General features: G+C 40.6%; 4 protein-coding genes across 4 annotated transcripts; all 4 read right to left on the bottom strand.

Annotated features, from left to right (window-relative positions):
• Positions 1–50: 50 nt before the first annotated feature.
• LOC122820983 (tripartite motif-containing protein 16-like) lies at positions 51–2,464 on the bottom strand. Its single transcript, XM_044098753.1, has one exon. The coding sequence runs from the start codon at positions 2,292–2,294 to the stop codon at positions 648–650; it is 1,647 nt and encodes a 548-aa protein (XP_043954688.1). The 5' UTR covers positions 2,295–2,464; the 3' UTR covers positions 51–647.
• Positions 2,465–4,241: 1,777 nt separating this feature from the next.
• On the bottom strand, positions 4,242–6,293 carry LOC122820971 (tripartite motif-containing protein 16-like). Its single transcript, XM_044098738.1, has one exon. It carries the CDS (start codon positions 6,273–6,275, stop codon positions 4,590–4,592), a length of 1,686 nt encoding a protein of 561 aa, XP_043954673.1. The 5' UTR covers positions 6,276–6,293; the 3' UTR covers positions 4,242–4,589.
• Positions 6,294–8,110: 1,817 nt separating this feature from the next.
• LOC122820997 (tripartite motif-containing protein 16-like) lies at positions 8,111–11,393 on the bottom strand. Its single transcript, XM_044098783.1, has 2 exons — positions 11,373–11,393; positions 8,111–10,225 (listed from the first exon to the last, which is right to left on the bottom strand). Exon 2 carries the CDS (start codon positions 10,209–10,211, stop codon positions 8,790–8,792), a length of 1,422 nt encoding a protein of 473 aa, XP_043954718.1. The 5' UTR covers positions 10,212–10,225; positions 11,373–11,393; the 3' UTR covers positions 8,111–8,789.
• A 749-nt stretch (positions 11,394–12,142) lies between these two features.
• On the bottom strand, positions 12,143–19,499 carry LOC122821085 (tripartite motif-containing protein 16-like protein). The gene is made up of 2 exons (XM_044098961.1): positions 19,197–19,499; positions 12,143–13,855 (listed from the first exon to the last, which is right to left on the bottom strand). Exons 1-2 carry the CDS (start codon positions 19,497–19,499, stop codon positions 12,722–12,724), a joined length of 1,437 nt encoding a protein of 478 aa, XP_043954896.1. The 3' UTR covers positions 12,143–12,721.
• Positions 19,500–20,749: the final 1,250 nt, after the last annotated feature.

Below are 20,749 nucleotides of genomic sequence, written 5' to 3'. Positions count from 1 at the left end.
GCCATGTTTGGCCATTGGACTGTTAGAAAAATTTCCAGAACGGCGGATTTGTTTCAGGCCGAATCGGAATGTGTTTTTCTTTCAATATATATTTTGTTGACGACACAAACTATATGACATGTCACCTCCAAAGATTGTATTTAACAGCAACATCTAATTAATGTAAGTATTATTTCTTTTATCTCATAATTGTGTATTTAAACTGTACCATTCACTCCTCCTGGATAAGCATATAGAAACAGTAGACAACTTTTGTACAAGGCAATTTAGCAATGTTTATTGGTAGAAATCTATAAATATAACAAAAGCATTAAAAGTATGAAGCAATAAAAATAAAGTTCTTGTTTTAAAATTACGGTTCCACTTTTGCAGTGAGATAAAAAGCCTCATGTTTGGACTGAACTTCAACTCCAGCCCACCCCTGAATTGAATAAAATCATTTGGTCTGACAAAACAATAACTATAAATGAAATGAGTTCAGGTGAATCAAAATCAGAGGTAGCCTCCATGGCTGAACAGAAACAGGAAGGGGCAGCACCTAAGAAAACTCCAACAACAACAAAACAAACTAGACGACAAAGAAGCTCCATAGAGACACTCTTCTCAGCAGTGACAATGATGAAAATAAAAGAAACTAAAACTGCCAACTATTTCAGTTTAATAAATTTAGCAGATGATTCATCACATACAAGCCAAATCCCAGCATATAGAGGCTCAGTGAATCTGGTCTGGACTCTGTGGAGGAGAGTCATGGTTTCAGAGACGCTGTAGAAACACAGAATACCTGCTCTGTGGTCCAGGTACACTCCCAGTCTGGAGGAAACTGGACCTGGTACTGGAGTTAAAATGTTGTTATGACAAAATATGTAACCTTGTGTGTCACAGCGTAATGACCAAGATTTGTCACTGAATCCAAATCCTCCTGTGCTACCGATGTTCTTGTATGAAACGGCTACATAAACTTCTCCTGCCCTCCTTTTCACCTCCCAGTAACAACGTCCAGTCAGACTCTCTCTACTGAGGGCCTGACTACATCTAGAAAAACTGTCTGGATGATCAGGATAAGACTGTTGTTGGTCAGTTCTAGTTACTTTTCTGTTTCTCTCAGATAGTAACACATTTCTGTGAGCTGTGTTTGGATCCAGAGTGATTTTTTGCGCATATTTTAAGAATCCATCTCTGGTATTAAGTCGAAGTAGTAAAACATCCACCTCAGTGATCTTCAGTTCAATGTTTGTCCATGAGTCTCTCAGAACATCCTGTAGTTTGTCTCTGAGCTCTGACACAGCTGCTGTCACGTCCTCAAAGTGTCTCAGAGGACGGATGTTGAAGCTGGATGAGTGTGTAGACTCACTGAGTGCTGGCAGTGAGGGGTAGTTGAGGAGAAACTGGTTGTGATCCTCTGTGTGTGAGAGCTGCTCCAGCTCAGCGTCTTTCCTCTTCAGCTCAGTGATCTCCTGCTTCAGCTTCTCCTGAACATCTTTGACTCGACTCACTTCAGTTTCCTGCTGGGATCTGATCTGCTGCTTCACATCAGAGCTTCTTTCCTGGAGGAGACGGATCAACTCAGTGAAGATCTTCTCACTGTCCTCCACTGCTTTATCAGCAGAGACATTGATGGCCTCCACCTCCTGTCGAAGCAGCTTCACATCTTTCTCTTGGTCCTGGATTCTCTGATGGATTTGTTGTCGACTCTCCTGGAGCTTCTTCTGCTTCTCAGCTCTTTCTGTTGCAGCTGGGACTGTTTCATGGTGTTTATGTTCCTCCATAGTGCAGAGATAACAGATACACTGCTGATCAGTACGACAGAAGATCTTCATCACCTCATCATGACGAGAGCAGAAGATCTCCTGGAGACTCTTGGAGGGATTCACCAGCTTGTGTTTCTTTAATGGTGGAGCATCATAGTGAGGTTGGAGGTGATTCTCACAGTAGGAAGCTGGACACGTTGAACAGGACTTGACAGCTTTCCTCTTCCTCCCAGTGCAGACATCACAGACCACATCTTCAGGTCCAGCATAGCAGTCAACATGTGGAACAGGTTTGGGCTTAATCTTCTTTAGATCCTCCACCAACTCTGATAACAGGATGTTTTTCTCCATATCAGGTCTCGGTTTGAACTCTTTCCTGCACTGAGGGCAGCTGTAGATTCCCCTCTGATCTTCTCCATCCCAGTGGTCTTTAATACAGTTCATACAGTAACTGTGTCCACAGGGAATAGTCACCGGATCCTTCAGTGGATCCAAACAGATGGAACAAGAGAATTTCTCCTGCTGAACTCCTCTCTTCTCCATTTCTGCCGTCAGTAACAACTTTGAGTTTCTCTTCCTCGGAATAGGAACTAGTTTCAGTTCACATGTAAATATCAGGTAAATGTTCTGTCAATGGACCCACCCAAAGCAGAGGGGGAACAAAGAAGCTGATTGAGCTGAACACAGCCTGCTAAACCTGAAATATGTGGAGGTAAAAAGGTTCAACTTGAGTCGAAAACAAATTGTAGCTACTATGAAAACATCAACCACAGTCAAACAGCCACAAGCAAAATCTGCAGATGGAGACAACAAATTATGGATCAGAACTTTTTTCCAAGTTTATTGTGTTTTATTTCTGATATAGGACCCCCATTACTTATTGAAATCCCAAGATAAACTGTGAAAAACTTTAAAATATGTCTGTTCTATATCAGGGAATAATTTGAAGAATTTACCCTTTAACCTTTTAAAGTTTAGCTGACCTCTTTTATAGGTTTTGTCTTTGGTTCCCTTCTATAAGTTACATAAAATAATCCCATAACTTGCTAAAATATCTTGAAACTATTGGCTGGGAAATCTAGATGCAGCTTAGAGCCACACAGCTTTCCCAATCATCTGAACTCTTTGGCCAAACTATCTGTATTTCTCTATAATCAGATGGTACAGCCATTTAGTATTTTATTCTTACAATCTGAATTAGCAGTTTAATTAATAATTGAGATAATTAATTGTAATATTTTTAAAGTCAAAGTTAAACCATCATTTTTGGTTGCCAGAATTCTGACAAAACATTTTTGGCGCCTGATGTGAGAGGTCGCTTAAACTAAAGAATTATTAATAAATACTTGAGCCAAACAATAAGATAACAATAAATGTTCACTGTCAGGATGCTTCTAAACATTTGTTGACAGGTTAATTTCACAGTTTACCTCCATCCATCATTTTAGGGCTGTAATTGAGATGCTGCTCAGCTTTTCCGAAGACACATTGAAGAGTCAATTAAGCACAGGTTTGTATTACAATGTCGCAGTGGGAGCCGAAGACTCTATCAAGAGATGTCACCATGGTAACGGAGGAAGTAAACAAAGCCATTGAGTCTGTGTTGGCCACACTTCTAAATACTGAGCAAATCAAGCCGGAGCAAGGGGGATGTTTAACATTTAATGCTGGTAAAGATCTTGTTCAGCTCAATTCTTCTCTTTTTGCAGTGGAGATGTTTTTTTTTATAGTGCATGTAATTTCAGGTATGCTTAACAGCGTCGCTTCCTTCCCAGTAAAGTTAGTGCGTTACCCTGCGTCAACCAAATGTTAGCAACTGGGTATAATTAGATCCAAGAGTTTGAAACTTCACCATGGTTGATGTGTTTGTTTCTGCTGGAGTCCTCGCCTTCAGCAGGCGTTTGTTTCACAACAACTGAGGGTCCAGACCGTCTGTATGAAGCAATGAACAGAACCAGAGGCTGGTTTTTACTAGACTAGTGTGAATGCAACCTTTAAAGATAAAGATACTGCTTCTCTCAAAATGATACACTTCTATTTTTTGCAAGACGATGTGTGTGTTTTTACTACTTATGATCCACTCCAGTCACAGGATGAATGTGTTTGAGCTGCTGTAGTCTACCGGTGACCCATGTTAGAATAAATGCTACTTTTCTCATTTCGACTCAAAATAATGTTTTATGCAATACTTTCTGCTTTCCTTTATTTCACACAAGAATTATTTCATGTTTGAAATATTTACATTTTTCACTTTTTCAAGCATTTGTAGACCATTTGTGATGATTTGTAGAACAATTTTAAAGTAAAAGTAAAGTACTTTAATCAAAACAAACTCAAGTCAAAGTCAAATTTCAGGTTTTCTAAACATAAAATCATACAATGTACAAATTGTATTTAATTACAGTAATGAGTGAAAATATAACAAGTTACATTCCAGCATTATCTTTTCAACAGGAAGTCGATTATTCACTCATTTACTCAGGTTGGATGTGTGGCATTGTTCCCATGTTATGACTTATGTGTGAACAATAGTCAAATTTATTTCAATTGCTTTTATTTAAAATGTTATTATTTTGAATTAACTGGTTACTACATCTGATATCTTCTATACAACAACCATAAAATCATTCACACATAATCTTTATCACACAAAGATTCAAAATAGGCACAAATAAAACAGCATTCTGTTATTTTCAGAATTATTTTAAAGCCCAAAATTGAGTAACTTATACATTAATTGTGGACATTAACACATCTGATCTGTGAGCAGTGAAGAAATGACGCAAAAATGTGACGGAAATAGACATTTTACCCAACTAGACCTCAGATTAATCCAGATTATTTCGCTTCAATCAACTCAGCAGAGCCTCCATGGTAAAGAGAAATCCCAGCATACAGAGGCTCAGTGAATCTGGTCTGGACTCTGTGGATCAGAGTCATGGTACCAGAGACGCTGTAGAAACACAGAATACCTGCTCTGTGATCCAGATACACTCCTATTCTGGAGGAAACTGGACCTGGTACTGGAGACCTCACATCATTGTGGATAAATATGTAACTTTTTTCATCACAACGCAAAGCCCAGGAATTAATATTTGATCCAAATGCAGATTCATCTACCTGTCCTACACTGCCAATATTCTTCAATAAAACTGCTACACGAAAAGCGCTCCCAGTCCACTCCACCTCCCAGTAACAACGTCCAGTCAGAATCTCTCTGCTCAGGACCTGAAAACAAAGAGTAATTAACCTTGGATTATAACGAGAAAATAAGTTTTGTTCAAACATCACTGTTACTTTTCTATTCCCTTCAGATAATAACAGAAATCTATTTGCTGCATTTGGATCCAGAGTGATTTCTTGAGAATATTTTAAGAATTCAGCTCTGGTCTTTGGTTCTGGTTCTGACTGTAGAACATCAACTTCACTGATTACCAGTTCAATGTTTCTCCATGTTTCTTTCAGAACATCCTGTAGTTTGTCTCTGAGCTCTGACACAGCTGCTGTCACGTCCTCAAAGTGTCTCAGAGGACGGATGTTGATGCTGGATGAGTGTGTCGACTCACTGAGTGCTGGCAGTGAGGGGTAGTTGAGGAGAAACTGGTTGTGATCCTCTGTGTGTGAGAGCTGCTCCAGCTCAGCGTCTTTCCTCTTCAGCTCAGTGATCTCCTGCTCCAGCTTCTCCTGAACATCTTTGACTCGACTCACTTCAGTTTCCTGCTGGGATCTGATCTGCTGCTTCACATCAGAGCTTCTTTCCTGGAGGAGACGGATCAGCTCAGTGAAGATCTTCTCACTGTCCTCCACTGCTTTATCAGCAGAGACATTGATGGCCTCCACCTCCTGTTGAAGCAGCTTCACATCTTTCTCTTGGTCCTGGATTCTCTGATGGATTTGTTGTCGACTCTCCTGGAGCTTCTTCTGCTTCTCAGCTCTTTCTGCTGCAGCTGGGACTGTTTCATGGCCTTTATGTTCATCCATAGTGCAGAGATAACAGATACACTTCTGATCAGTACGACAGAAGATCTTCATCACCTCATCATGATGAGAGCAGATGTTCTCCTGGAGACTCTTGGATGGATTCACCAGTTTGTGTTTCTTTAATGGTGGAGCATCATAGTGAGGTTGGAGGTGATTCTCACAGTAGGAAGCTGGACACGTTAAGCAGGACTTGACAGCTTTCCTCTTCCTCCCAGTGCAGACATCACAGACCACATCTTCAGATCCAGCAAAGTAGTGAGAATGTGGGTCAGCTAAGAGTTCAGTCTTCCTTAAATTCACAACCAACTCTGATAATGTAATGTCCTTCTCCAGATCAGGTCTTGGTATGAACTCTTTTTTGCACTGAGGGCAGCTGTAGATTCTACTCTGATCTTCTCCATCCCAGTGGTTTTTAATACAGTTCATACAGTAACTGTGTCCACAGGGAATAGTCACTGGATCCTTCAGTAGATCCAAACAGATGGAACAGGAAATTTTATCCATCTGAACTCCTCTCTTCTCCATTTCAGCTCTCAGGAACATCTGTGTTAGTTTCTCTTTCATAGAACTGAAACTTATTCAGCTCTGGCGTAAACATCAGGTCACTGAAGGGCGTGTCACTGGTTCCTCCCATCATAACGTTTGCATACCAGAGGGAGAGGAAACAAGGAAGCACCTTGAACTGAACACTGTCTGCTAACCCTGAAATATCTTAGCTAGTCAGCATTTATTTAACATTACCTGCATTCAAAAGCATTACGCATCTCACTCCGTTAGTTAGTTAGTTAGTTAGTAAATTAGGGGAAAAACTGTGCTAATTTCTTTGCCTTTTGCTGGTTTGTTGCCATATTTCTAAAACACCCCTGTGCTGCTCTGCACAGCAGGATGTTTTATCTGCACAGGTGTAAAACTGGTGCAAACATCTCAGCTCGAAAAAATACATGATGACCTTATTAACGATTAAACAGTGGCAACAAATGAATGAAACAGGCCTGGACTCATACACCACTTTATCAAATCTGGAGAACATCACATTACATTCAGTCTCTCACAAACAGACGGTGTCATTTTACCGGATTGTAGCCACAATTGCCCTGGGGCAGCCTGATAGGGGCAAGGCTGCTATGCATTGGTGCCACCAGGAAGCAAGGTGGGTAAAGTGCCTTGCCCAAAAACACAACAAAGCAGTGACCAGAACTGGCAACCCACCATTACGTACTAGCATTCCAGATGTCTTCAAGCTTGTAATCAACCCCAGGCTACTCTTGATCTGTCCAGGAAAGGGCAGCACCAAAACTAACTCCCCCATCAACAAAAATGAGCAGCAAAGAAATGATACAACAACAAGGTCTCACCTTGGAGACTAAAGAACTTGAAACATGCATTGTAGCCATAGGGACATCAGGCCACTGCTGACTATTTCAGCTCAATGAACTCAGCAGAGGAAGCATAATAAGCAGAAACCCCAGCATGTAGAGGCTGAGTGAATCTGGACTCTGTGGAGGAGAATCATGGTTTCAAAGACGCTGTAGAAACACAGAATACCTGCTCTATGATCCAGATACACTCCTATTCTGGAGGAAACTGGACCTGGTACTGGAGTTTCAAAACTGTTGCGATGAAATGTGTAACTGTTTGTGTCATTATATAATGACCAAGATTTGTCAGAGTCCAAATCCTTTTGCGCTGCTTATGTTCTTGTATGAAACGGCTACATAGACTCCTCCTCCTCCCAGTAACAACATCCAGTCAGTTTCTCTCTACTCAGAATCTGAGAATAATCAGTGAATCGGTCTGGATGATCTGGATAAAACTGATATCGGTTTATTCTTGTTACTTTTCTGTTCACAGCTCCCTGTGTGCTGTGTTTGGATCCATAGGGATCTTTTGTGAACACCTTAAGAATCCATCTCTGCTCTTTGGTTCTGACAGTAGAACATCCACATCAGTGATTGCCAGTTCAATGTTTGTCAATGAGTCTCTCAGGACGTCCTGCATTTTGTCTCTGAGCTCTGACAGCTGCTGTCACGACCTCAAAGTGTCTCAGAGGACGGATGTTCAGTTTTCAATATTTATTAACTACTAGATTAAAAGAAATTTCTATGCAATATTCTATGTTTTCACCTAGAATATGGCAAGATCTACAGTTAATTTAACAAATAGTATTTCTTCTTGAACAGTTTGAAATATATGTTTTACATATAGACATTGTATTATTTGGGAGAAGAAAAGTTAGATACTGGGCTGCAATATGTAAGTTCTAGAAAGACTGTTTTTATTTTACATATTTGTTAAACATATAAACATGTTTTATATGTACATATTACAGATTTAATATATGGGGGAATTTGAATGAGAGATAAATTCTAAATACATTTTCTTTAATACTGACTGAAATATGAAACTTGTATTTTGAATTTAGGAACACTTGACAAGCAAAAACACTCAGATGCAAGGATTTCTGGCAACAGAAGAAAAAATGACAGAATATTTATTAAAATCAAAAATCAGTTACAGGTTAAAATCTTTAAAGCAAAATCCATCCACAAAAATCTTACTTGACATCCAAAAATTCTTTAACAGTCTCCAGCCCCAAAACACAATACCAAATGTGTTTGGTATATCTAGCTAAAAATCATTGAATGAACTGTCTAGCATTAGTATCTCTGAGTGAGATTACACTTCTCAGTGTAAGTGCAACGCCCCTTTAACAAGCACAAAACCCAAGCTTTTGATAACTTTTAATCCCCAACAGAATCATCAGAACAAGCAAATTAATGAAACAGGCCTGGACAAAATAGTTAAATGGTCTGTTCTTACACACCACTTTATCAAATCTGGAAAGCATCACATTACATTCAGTCTCTCAGAAACAGATGGTGTCAAATTACTGGATTGTAGCAACAATTGCCCTGGGGCAGTCTCTAAAAATGAATGGATGTCAACAAACATGGCAACGTAGCTCCATAACGACTGAGAAATGACGAAATGACAACAATGATGGAAACTGAAACTAAAATACACATTTTAACCAACTGGACTTCAGATCACTGCTGACTATTGAAGTTTAACAAACTCAGCAGAGGATCCTTCAGAAAGTCTAATCCCAGCATGTAGAGGCTGAGTGAATCTGGTCTGGACTCTGTGGAGGAGAATCATGGTTTTAGAGACTCTGTAGAAACACAGAATACCTGCTCTGTGATCCAGATAAACTCCTATTCTGGAGGAAACTGGACCTGGTACTGCAGTTTGACTTTTGTTGTGCCAAAATGTACAACTAATTGCGTCACAGCGCAGTGACCAAGATTTGTCATTGAATCCAAATGAACATGCGTCTGATCTTCCTGCTCTGCTGATGTTCTTGTTTGAAACTGCAATATTAACTCGTCCTCCTTCCCACTCCACCTCCCAGTAACAACGTCCAGTCAGACTCTCTCTGCTCAGGATTTGAGGCCAAACAGTGAATCTGTCTGGATGATCAGGATAAAACATTTGTTGGTTCATTCTTACTTTTCTGTTCCCCTCAGATAACAACAGAAATGTGTTTGCTGTATTTGCATCCAGAGTGATTTTTTGGAAACACCTTAAGAATTCAGCTCTGGTCTTTGGTTCTGGCAATGCAACATCCGTCTTTGTGACTCTCAGTGGAATTTTTCGCCACGTGTCTTTCAAGATTTTCTGTAGTTTGTCTCTGAGCTCTGACACAGCTGCTGTCACGTCCTTGAAGTTTTTCCGGGGTTGAATTTTATGTCTGGAGTGTGTCGACTCACTGAGTGCTGGCAGTGAGGGGTAGTTGAGGAGAAACTGGTTGTGATCCTCTGTGTGTGAGAGCTGCTCCAGCTCAGCGTCTTTCCTCTTCAGCTCAGTGATCTCCTGCTCCAGCTTCTCCTGAACATCTTTGACTCGACTCACTTCAGTTTCCTGCTGGGATCTGATCTGCTGCTTCACATCAGATCTTCTTTTCTGGAGGAGACGGATCAGCTCAGTGAAGATCTTCTCACTGTCCTCCACTGCTTTATCAGCAGAGACATTGATGGCCTCCACCTCCTGTTGAAGCAGCTTCACATCTTTCTCTTGGTCCTGGATTCTCTGATGGATTTGTTGTTGGAGTTCCTTCTGCTTCTCAGTCCTTTCTGTTGCAGCTGGGACTGTTTCATGTCCTTTATGTTCCTCCATAGTGCAGAGATAACAGATACACTGCTGATCAGTACGACAGAAGATCTTCATTACCTCATCATGATGAGAGCAGAAGTTCTCCTGGAGACTCTTAGAAGGATTCACCAGTTTGTGTTTTTTAAATGATAGAGAATCAAAGTGAGGTTGGAGATGCTTCTCACAATAAGAAACCAAACAGACCAGACAGGACTTGGCAGCTTTCCTCTTCCTCACAGTGCAGTTATCACAGGCCACATCTTCAGGTCCAGCATAGCAGTGGGTTAGTTGATCTCCTTTCTGCTCCATTTCAGCTCTCAGTAACATCGACTGTTTCACTTCTGTAGAAGAAAGATTTCTCTGAGCTCAGGTGTAAAATATTAGGTTACTGAAGGGAGTGTCTCTGGATCCTCCCATTACGATGGTTGTAACTCAGAGGGAGACGGAACAAGGAAGTTCTTTGAACTGAACTCTCTCTGGTAACCCTGAAATGTCACCACTGAGTGAATTTTAAAGGGCTGCTTATCTAAGATTGAAGAGATCCATGTTTTATTCTCAGATGGATCCAACAAGAGAACCGAAAGTGCAGCTAATAAAATATGTAAAAAAATTTAATGTTTAACTTTAGGAGCATAATCTACAGTGGCCGACCATTTGGTAATAAACAAAAATTAATGTCAACTACATATGATTTACATCTCCAGTTAAAGCCACAAAATCATCCACTTATAATCCAAAAACTCCTTTAGTTAAAAATTCTTAACTTATCTCCAAGAACTGTTTCTCAGTAAAGTTCATAGGAACTGTCAGTCTGCCTGCATAATGATATATTTTGTACACAGCTCTTATTTTAGTTGAGCATTGTGTTCCAATTAATTTAAATTCAATTTACATATACAGTGCCAATTCACTATAGATGTTGTCTTGAGGCACTTTACACATCACTGACTTGCAGAATTCACTCCTCCTGGACAAGAATGAAGCGACAGCTGACAGGAAAAACTCCCCTTTAACAGGAAGATACGTCCAGCAGATCCTGGCTCAGCTGCCAGTCGACTGGGGGGTTGAGAAAACAGAGCAGATTCACACAAAGTAACAGATGAACTGATGTAGTGTAACGGGTGGCATCAATGACTTTCCAGAGGTCACCCAGTCAATGAGATCTTTTTTTATTATTATTCTGGGGAAGAAGAGTAAAACAAATCAACACCTCTTCAACTCCCTCTCCCGGCACTCCAGCCCTAAAGGTGAAAATAAAAACAATGTTCAACCGAGCTGTGCTGGACTAGCAACGGTTGTTCGCGCTAAAATAAAGAAAAAGGAAATTATACTAAAACTACTTATAAAAACCCCACAACGACGGTCGAAACTGTAAAATAATAGACTAACAAACAATAATAAATAACATATGGTAGAGACTTCTACATAAACAACTTCCATACAGAAAAACAAACGTATATCGCAGCAACGAACTTTCCTCTGACTTACCCACAGCAGCGGGAACAACGATCTGAGGGGGGCGGGGGGGGCGGAGCTACGAGGGCTGGAATCAACTACGGAAGCCCAGGAAACACAAACGAGGCAGAGTGCGGAAGGGCGACACCCGCAGGCAAAAACAACAAACAGCAAACAAAAATAACTGAATAAGATAAAATTCACAAATTCTTAATATAAAATGAATTAGAAATAATAATTTAAGAAAAGCACATTTGTAACTCTGTTACAGTAGGATGACTTTCCATGTTCATGAAAGTAAACCGTTCATAGCAGAAGAGGGAGAATAATTAATTGATACAAGAATTATCACAGCCTCCCTTTCCAGGATGGTTTCACAAAGTTTTGTAGCTATGGAAGGTTGTCACACAAATATTTCAGCTATATGACATTATGTTGTATTTCACAATGCTACACAATTTAACGACTTAATTGAACAGTGGTTTGCAAGCAAAGTATATCATGTCTTAGCTGTTTCATCGTCTTAATTTGACATTACTAACCACAAACTTGCTTTTGAGAAAAAGTTGCCAATTTTTGTACATTTAGCTGCATTGTCTTTTATTTTAACCTTTCCTGCACTATCCTTGCTCTCTCTACCTTCTGTCTTTTAAAAAATAACTGCCTCAGAGCACTGACACGTTATGTCAGGGTGCGTCTTCAAACCAAAAAAAAAAAAAAAAAGAAAAAGAAAGCTGCCAGTGGTTTAAGGACAGTAGTTCTGGAAGTCTCACAAAACCCAAGCTTTTGATAACTTTTAATCCCCAATGCCCTAAGGGCATTTTGACCAAGTGTAATTTGTTAAAGTTAGACACGAATGAAAATTGAAAAATGTTTGCGTTTGTGGATGAATTTCATGATGTAATTTGTCTTCTTTGGAGGTTGTTTTAATTTTTCTAATACACATGTGGACACAAATGTTGACACTCCTCTGTTAACAAATCAACCCACAATGGTCACTGAAATAACTTGAAACTGAAAAACGTAATAATAAATGAATAAAGGACAGCAAATCTACCAATGAAAATCAGACATTGCTTTTGAAATGTGGTTCAACAGAATCATCTGAACAAGCAAATTAATGAAACAGGCCTTAACAAAATAGTTTAATGGTCTGTTCTTACACACCACTTTATCAAATCTGGAACGCATCACATTACATTCAGTCTCTCAGAAACAGATGGTGTCAAATTACTGGATTGTAGCAACAATTGCCCTGGGGCAGTCTCTAAAAATGAATGGATGTCAACAAACATGGCAACGTAGCTCCATAACGACTGAAAAATGACAACAATGATGGAAACTGAAACTAAAATACACATTTTAACCAACTGGACTTCAGATCACTGCTGACTCACTTTAACAAACTCAGCAGAGGATCCTTCAGAAAGTCTAATCCCAGCATACAGAGGCTGAGTGAATCTGGTCTGGACTCTGTGGAGGAGAATCATGGTTTTAGAGACTCTGTAGAAACACAGAATACCTGCTCTGTGATCCAGATAAACTCCTATTCTGGAGGAAACTGGACCTGGTACTGGAGTTTGACTTTTGTTGTGCCAAAATTTACAAGTAATTGCGTCACAGCGCAGTGACCAAGATTTGTCATTGAATCCAAATGAACATGCGTCTGATCTTCCTGCTCTGCTGATGTTCTTGTTTGAAACTGCAATATTAACTCCTCCTCCTTCCCACTCCACCTCCCAGTAACAACGTCCAGTCAGACTCTCTCTACCCAGGATCTGAGGCCAAACAGTGAATCTGTCTGGATGATCAAGATAAGACATTTGTTGGTTCATTCTTGTTACTTTTCTGTTCCCCTCAGATAACAACAGAAATGTATTTGCTGTATTTGCATCCAGAGTGATTTTTTGGAAACACCTTAAGAATTCAGCTCTGGTCTTTGGTTCTGGCAATGCAACATCCGTCTTTGTGACTCTCAGTGGAATTTTTATCCATGTGTCTATCAGGATTTTCTGTAGTTTCTCTCTGAGCTCTGACACAGCTGCTGTCACGTCCTCAAAGTGTCTCAGAGGACGGATGTTGATGCTGGATGAGTGTGTAGACTCACTGAGTGCTGGCAGTGAGGGGTAGTTGAGGAGAAACTGGTTGTGATCCTCTGTGTGTGAGAGCTGCTCCAGCTCAGCGTCTTTCCTCTTCAGCTCAGTGATCTCCTGCTCCAGCTTCTCCTGAACATCTTTGACTCGACTCCCTTCAGTTTCCTGCTGGGATCTGATCTGCTGCTTCACATCAGATCTTCTTTCCTGGAGGAGACGGATCAGCTCAGTGAAGATCTTCTCACTGTCCTCCACTGCTTTATCAGCAGAGACATTGATGGCCTCCACCTCCTGTTGAAGCAGCTTCACATCTTTCTCTTGGTCCTGGATTCTCTGATGGATTTGTTGTCGACTCTCCTGGAGCTTCTTCTGCTTCTCAGCTCTTTCTGCTGCAGCTGGGACTGTTTCATGGTTTTTATGTTCCTCCATAGTGCAGAGATAACAGATACACTGCTGATCAGTACGACAGAAGATCTTCATCACCTCATCATGACGAGAGCAGATGTTCTGCTGTAGACTCTTGGATGGATTTACCAGCTTGTGTTTCTTTTATGGTGGAGCATCGTAGTGAGGTTGGAGGTGATTCTCACAGTAGGAAGCTGGACACGTTGAACAGGACTTGACAGCTTTCCTCTTCCTCCCAGTGCAGACATCACAGACCACATCTTCAGGTCCAGCATAGCAGTCAACATGTGGAACAGGTTTGGGCTTAATCTTCTTTAGATCCTCCACCAACTCTGATAACAGGATGTTTTTCTCCAGTACAGGTCTCGGTTTGAACTCTTTCCTGCACTGAGGGCAGCTGTAGATTCCCCTCTGATCTTCTCCATCCCAGTGGTCTTTAATACAGTTCATACAGTAACTGTGTCCACAGGGAATAGTCACCGGATCCGTCAGTGGATCCAAACAGATGGAACAAGAGATTTTCTCTTGCTGAACTCCTCTCTTCTCCATTTCTGCTGTCAGTAACAACTTTGAGTTTCTCTTCCTCGGAATAGGAACTAGTTTCAGTTCACATGTAAATATCAGGTAAATGTTCTGTCAATGGACCCACCCAAAGCAGAGGGGGAACAAAGAAGCTGATTGAGCTGAACACAGCCTGCTAAACCTGAAATATGTGGAGGTAAAAAGGTTCAACTTGAGTCGAAAACAAATTGTAGCTACTATGAAAACATCAACCACAGTCAAACAGCCACAAGCAGATTCTGCAGATGGAGACAACAAATTATGGATCAGAACTTTTTTCCAGGTTTATTGTGTTTTATTTCTGATATAGGACCCCCATTACTTATTGAAATCCCAAGATAAACTGTAAAAAACTTTAAAATATGTCTGTTCTATATCAGGGAATAATTTGAAGAATTTACCCTTTAACCTTTTAAAGTTTAGCTGACCTCTTTTATAGGTTTTGTCTTTGGTTCCCTTCTATAAGTTACATAAAATAATCCCATAACTTGCTAAAATATCTTGAAACTATTGGCTGGGAAATCTAGATGCAGCTTAGAGCCACACAGCTTTCCCAGTCATCTGAACTCTTTGGCCATACTATCTGTATTTCTCTATAATGAGATGGTACAGCCATTTAGTATTTTCTTACAATCAGAATTAGTAGTTTAATTAATAATTGAGATAATTAATTGTAATATTTTTAAAGCCAAAGTTAAACCATCATTTTTGGTTGCCAGAATTCTGACAAAACATTTTTGGCGCCTGATGTGAGAGGTCGCTTAAACTAAAGAATTATTAATAAATACTTGAGCCAAACAATAAGATAACAATAAATGTTCACTGTCAGGATGCTTCTAAACATTTGTTGACAGGTTAATTTCACAGTTTAGCTCCATCCATCATTTTAGGGCTGTAATTGAGATGCTGCTCAGCTTTTCCGAAGACACATTGAAGAGTCAATTAAGCACAGGTTTGTATTACAATGTCGCAGTGGGAGCCGAAGACTCTATTAAGAGATGTCACCATGGTAACGGAGGACGTAAACAAAGCCATTGAGTCTGTGTTGGCCACACTTCTAAATACTGAGCAAATAAAGCCGGAGCAAGGGGGATGTTTAACATTTAATGCTGGTAAAGATCTTGTTCAGCTCAATTCTTCTCTTTTTGCAGTGGAGATGTTTTTTTTATAGTGCATGTAATTTCAGGTATGCTTAACAGCGTCGCTTCCTTCCCAGTAAAGTTAGTGCGTTACCCTGCGTCAACCAAATGTTAGCAACTGGGTATAATTAGATCTAAGAGTTTGAAACTTCACCATGGTTGATGTGTTTGTTTCTGCTGGAGTCCTCGCCTTCAGCAGGCGTTTGTTTCACAACAACTGAGGGTCCAGACCGTCTGTATGAAGCAATGAACAGAACCAGAGACTGGTTTTTACTAGACTAGTGTGAATGCTACCTTTAAAGATAAAGATACTGCTTCTCTCAAAATGATACACTTCTATTTTTTGCAACAAGCACAAAACCCAAGCTTTTGATAACTTTTAATCCCCAATGCCTTAAAGGCATTTTGACCAAGTATGAGTAATTTGTTAAAGTTAGACATGAATGAAAATTGAAAACCATTGAATTTCATAAATGTTGCACAGTGCAACATCCGTCTTTGTGACTCTCAGTGAAATTTTTCTCCACGTCTTTCAGGATTTTCTGTAGTTTGTCTCTGAGCTCTGACACAGCTGCTGTCACGTCCTCAAAGTGTCTCAGAGGACGGATGTTGATGCTGGATGAGTGTGATCCTGGGACTTCTCTTATTAAAATATCTATTTGCTCCCTCTAGCTCAGGTTATTTCACATTATTAAACAAACCATAAAAACCATAACTACAAGATTATGAGAATCATTTATTAATACACAGACTTCATCTACTATCAAACAAGACAAATTAAATCATTATTAATTATTTTCCAGACTATTCTCCTCTTGCATCTTTTTTGTTGCTGTTTCTGTAAAACAAAAAGACTAACAGAAATACATATCATTCAAATGATTAAAATCTAACCTTCTTAACTTTATTTTAACCCCAACAAAAGAAAATTATATCATGTATGAAAAATCACAATTTAAACCAAAAACCTGAAACATAACTAACGAGGTATTCACTCTTAAAGTATTATAAAATTCCTGCACATCGTGTTTCTTTGGTCCAAATTACCACAGTCTCTTGGAGATGCTGGGTCTCCATCACCAGTTTAAGGGTTTATTAGTTCAGTAACCACGTGCTGATTGTTTCCTGTGACATCTGCATGCATGATTCTCCACCAGCCTCCATTTTTTCTGAGCATGTGGCTGAAGAACTTCTTGCATGCAGCTGCACCAAACTACCAGTAGGTGGCTCCAAAGAACTAAAAATCCCTGAGCATCAGTTTTTCTGAATGATCTTGCTCCTCCATACCGCTTTGATTTACTCCAGCATCATCGTCCAACTTGTCAGATCAGCCAAAAAAATCTGCATTCAGTGTCCCAAAAACTAAAAGTCAATTTAAAATAGATTAAACCTTTTCTGTAGTAGTTCATAAACTGTGAATATTTTTTTTCTTGTAGTGATAGCAGGGAAAACCCTCCTCACCCCCTAACACACACATGGTTCGGCTGCAGAGAAAACTTCTAATTTGATCATTCTGCCACAGTGCTGGACTAAATGTCGAGTTCGCTACAGACAGGCTGAGTTGGTCCCACTGCTACAGAGCTACTGAGATTTTTTTGCCCTGATATTTCTGAGTCTTAAAACTCTGGATCGCCCAGAGGTACTGACATCATTTAGTGAAATTTGCTTATTTCATAACTTCATAACCAGCGACCTTCTCTCCTATGGTCAGTTTAACAGCTACAGTCTCCGATCAACACAATCCTTCAGCTCGGTCTGCAGCAGAAACAGCAACTTTATACCTATCAGGGAAACATGGACTACATTTGCTGTGCATGATCCCCACATGATGACAGTGACACAGTAGGATCCAATTAAATATTAGATTCTTTATGGGTTGTTGTTATGTTGTTGGTCTTTGTTTTAAGATGTTGTTCAATGTACCTTTTTAACGTTGAAACCCTGACCCTCCAAAGATCTCTGCATGGCCCGAGGAACTTTTTGTTCAGTCAATGTTTGGTGCCAGTACCAGAACTAAGATTTCTAGGCCAGTCAGTTTTCATAGCCGTCTCCCCGCTCGTCCCCTTGATCTCCTTACTCTTCGTGGTTAAGGTGGTGGGGCAGTTGTGGATTAAACAGATGATGGGGGGTCAGCTTTGGCAAAACGAGAGGATGAGGGTGGAGGTGGGGGGTCAGCTTTGGCAAAACGAGAGGATGGGGTGGAGGTGGGGGGTCAGCTAGTAGTAACGAGAGGATGGGGGTGGAGTTGATGGGTCAGCTAAGGAGAAACGAGAGGATAGGGGTGGAGTTGAGGGGTCAGCTAACGAGAAACAAGAGGATAGGAGTGGAGTTGAGGGGTCAGCTAAAGAGAAACGAGAGGATAGGGGTGGAGTTGAGGGGTCAGCTAAAGAGAAACGAGAGGATAGGGGTGGAGTTGAGGGGTCAGCTAAGGAGAAACAAGAGGATAGGGGTGGAGTTGATGGGTCAGCTAAGGAGAAACGAGAGGATAGGAGTGGAGTTGAGGGGTCAGCTAAAGAGAAACGAGAGGATAGGGGTGGAGTTGAGGGGTCAGCTAAGGAGAAACGAGAGGATAGGAGTGGAGTTGAGGGGTCAGCTAAAGAGAAACGAGAGGATAGGGGTGGAGTTGAGGGGTCAGCTAAGGAGAAACGAGAGGATAAGAGTGGAGTTGAGGGGTCAGCTAAGGAGAAACGAGAGGATAGGAGTGGAGTTGATGGGTCAGCTAAAGAGAAACGAGAGGATAGGAGTGGAGTTGAGGGGTCAGCTAAAGAGAAACGAGAGGATAGGAGTGGAGTTGAGGGGTCAGCTAAGGAGAAACGAGAGGATAGGGGTGGAGGGTTGGCTCTGGAGCGGGCGATGAATGGCCTGTGTGTCAGACTTGAGTGATCAGGGGTACGGCATACAGTCCTTAAACGTTGACCACCGATTTCCATGGCAATTGGTTGTGGTTCTGATAGTAGAACATCCACCTCAGTGACCTTCAGTACTATGTTTGTCCATGTGTCTCTCAGGATGTCCTGTATGATGCCTCTGAGCTCTGACACAGCTGCTGTCACGTCCTCAAAGTGTCTCAGAGGACGGATGTTGATGCTGGATGAGTGTGTAGACTCACTGAGTGCTGGCAGTGAGGGGTAGTTGAGGAGAAACTGGTTGTGATCCTCTGTGTGTGAGAGCTGCTCCAGCTCAGCGTCTTTCCTCTTCAGCTCAGTGATCTCCTGCTCCAGCTTCTCCTGAACATCTTTGACTCGACTCACTTCAGTTTCCTGCTGGGATCTGATCTGTTGCTTCACATCAGAGCTTCTTTTCTGGAGGAGACGGATCAGCTCAGTGAAGATCTTCTCACTGTCCTCCACTGCTTTATCAGCAGAGACATTGATGGCCTCCACCTCCTGTTGAAGCAGCTTCACATCTTTCTCTTGGTCCTGAATTTTCTGATGGATTTGTTGTCGACTCTCCTGGAGCTTCTTCTGCTTCTCAGCTCTTTCTGTTGCAGCAGGGACTGTTTCAGAGCAGATGTTCTCCTGCAGATTCTTGGAGGGATTCACCAGTTTGTGCTTTCTTAATGGTGGAGTATAATAGTGAGGTTGGAGGTGATCCCCACAGTAAGAAGCTGAACACGTTAAGCAGGTCTTGACAGCTTTCATCTTCCTCCCAGTGCAGACATCACAGGCCACATCTTCAGGTCCAGCATAGCAGTGATCAGCTGGAGCAGCTTGGAGTCCAATCTTCTTCAGATCTTCCACCAACTCAGCTAACATGATGTTTTTCTTTAGGACAGGCCTCTGGCTGAAGGTTTTCCTGCACTGAGGGCAGTTGTAGATTCTCCTCTGATCTTCTCCATCCCAGCAGTCTTTAATACAGTTCATACAGTAACTGTGTCCACAAGGAATAGTCACTGGATCCTTCAGTAGATCCAAGCAGATGGAACAAGATATTTTCTCCTCCTGAACTCTTCTCTGAGCCATTTTACCTCTCAAGAATGAAAGTTTGAATCAGTCAACTCCGAGTATAAATAGATGTAAGTTACACTCACCTTAAAAATATGTTGATAAACTGGAATGCCTTTGCTTCAGAGAAGACATGCTTCTCACAAGGTGTTCTTTGTTTCCCCATATGTGGTAAAGATGATCAAATATATAGTACAGACCAAAAGTTTGGACACACCTTCTCATTGAATACAATTAGAAAGCGTGTCCAAACTTTTGGTCTGTACTGTATGTTCTGATATTTATGTGAAATGAAATAACCAAAATGACACAGTGACATAAAAGTGTGCATGAGTCAACACAAAAGTTGAATAATTAGAATAAGCTTTAGAAAATACATTTCTGAAAGTAATGTTTTAAAGTAAATAATGAGCACAATTCTGCACAGAGATAAAAGACGACTGGGTGTATTCCTGGCATTAAATAAATAGCAAGCGATGTAACGTGGGTAGAAATGGGCATAGAGTATCCAAATATGCTCAAGTAAGAGTACAACTACTTCAATATATTTTTACTCGAATAAAAGTAAGAAGTAGCTTTCCAAGTACTTCTTACTTCTACTGATAGAAAATAGCATGTAATCAACAAAGCTAGTGTAAAAACCAGACCAGAGGTTTGTTGGAAGGTTTCTGTCTCTTACATATTTTTGTTGAAATATGTTGAGCACAAATCTATTTGTGCTCAACACAAATCTATTTGTGCTTAACACAAAGAAGGTTTGTGCTCAACAAACATATACTTGTGTTAAATAAAGCATCCAGAAATTTCACTGAAATGGAGAGTATTAATAGTTCACAATGTTACTCAAGTAATACATTACAGTTCCCAAGAACTGTAATGTCCAACAAGATATATATTTATATTTGCCGAAAATCTGAGAAAAAATGTAGCTCCTCTGCCTTCTCCCAGCGCTAACTAGAAACAACCAATCAGAGCCGGGCGCTGCTCGTACGCTCCACTGCCAGCTCTCTGCTACGCTGCAGCTGCTGTAACCCAGAGTAAAACCTGCCCATTCCTGTACTGCTCTGAATGCATTACTCACAGATTATGTCTCATAACAAAATCTCACAACAGGGTGACAGTGTAAAAACTTTAAAAAATATATAAAAGTTACATACACACATTTTTGTTTTGTTTCCCAAAATTTTACTCAAGTAAATTTAGTAGTTACTACCTACCTCTAAACATGGGCAGCAACAACATCTTGTTAACAAGCTTAGCATAATATC

This window comes from Gambusia affinis, linkage group LG18, assembly GCF_019740435.1.
Source record: "Gambusia affinis linkage group LG18, SWU_Gaff_1.0, whole genome shotgun sequence".
Classification (NCBI taxonomy): Eukaryota; Metazoa; Chordata; class Actinopteri; order Cyprinodontiformes; family Poeciliidae; genus Gambusia; species Gambusia affinis.
This window is presented reverse-complemented; position numbering and strand designations above follow the sequence as displayed.

Excerpts from the sequence above, each read along its gene's own strand:
- LOC122820997 (XM_044098783.1), bottom strand. The coding sequence starts at position 10,211 with ATGTTACTGAGAGCTGAAATGGAGCAGAAAGGAGATCAACTAACCCAC.
- LOC122820983 (XM_044098753.1), bottom strand. The coding sequence starts at position 2,294 with ATGGAGAAGAGAGGAGTTCAGCAGGAGAAATTCTCTTGTTCCATCTGT.
- LOC122821085 (XM_044098961.1), bottom strand. The coding sequence starts at position 19,499 with ATGGCTCAGAGAAGAGTTCAGGAGGAGAAAATATCTTGTTCCATCTGC. Across the intron at positions 13,856-19,196 it reads CTGAAGATGTGGCCTGTGAT|GAACATAAAAACCATGAAAC; the intron begins GTCTGCACTGGG and ends TGCACTATGGAG.
- LOC122820971 (XM_044098738.1), bottom strand. The coding sequence starts at position 6,275 with ATGTTCCTGAGAGCTGAAATGGAGAAGAGAGGAGTTCAGATGGATAAA.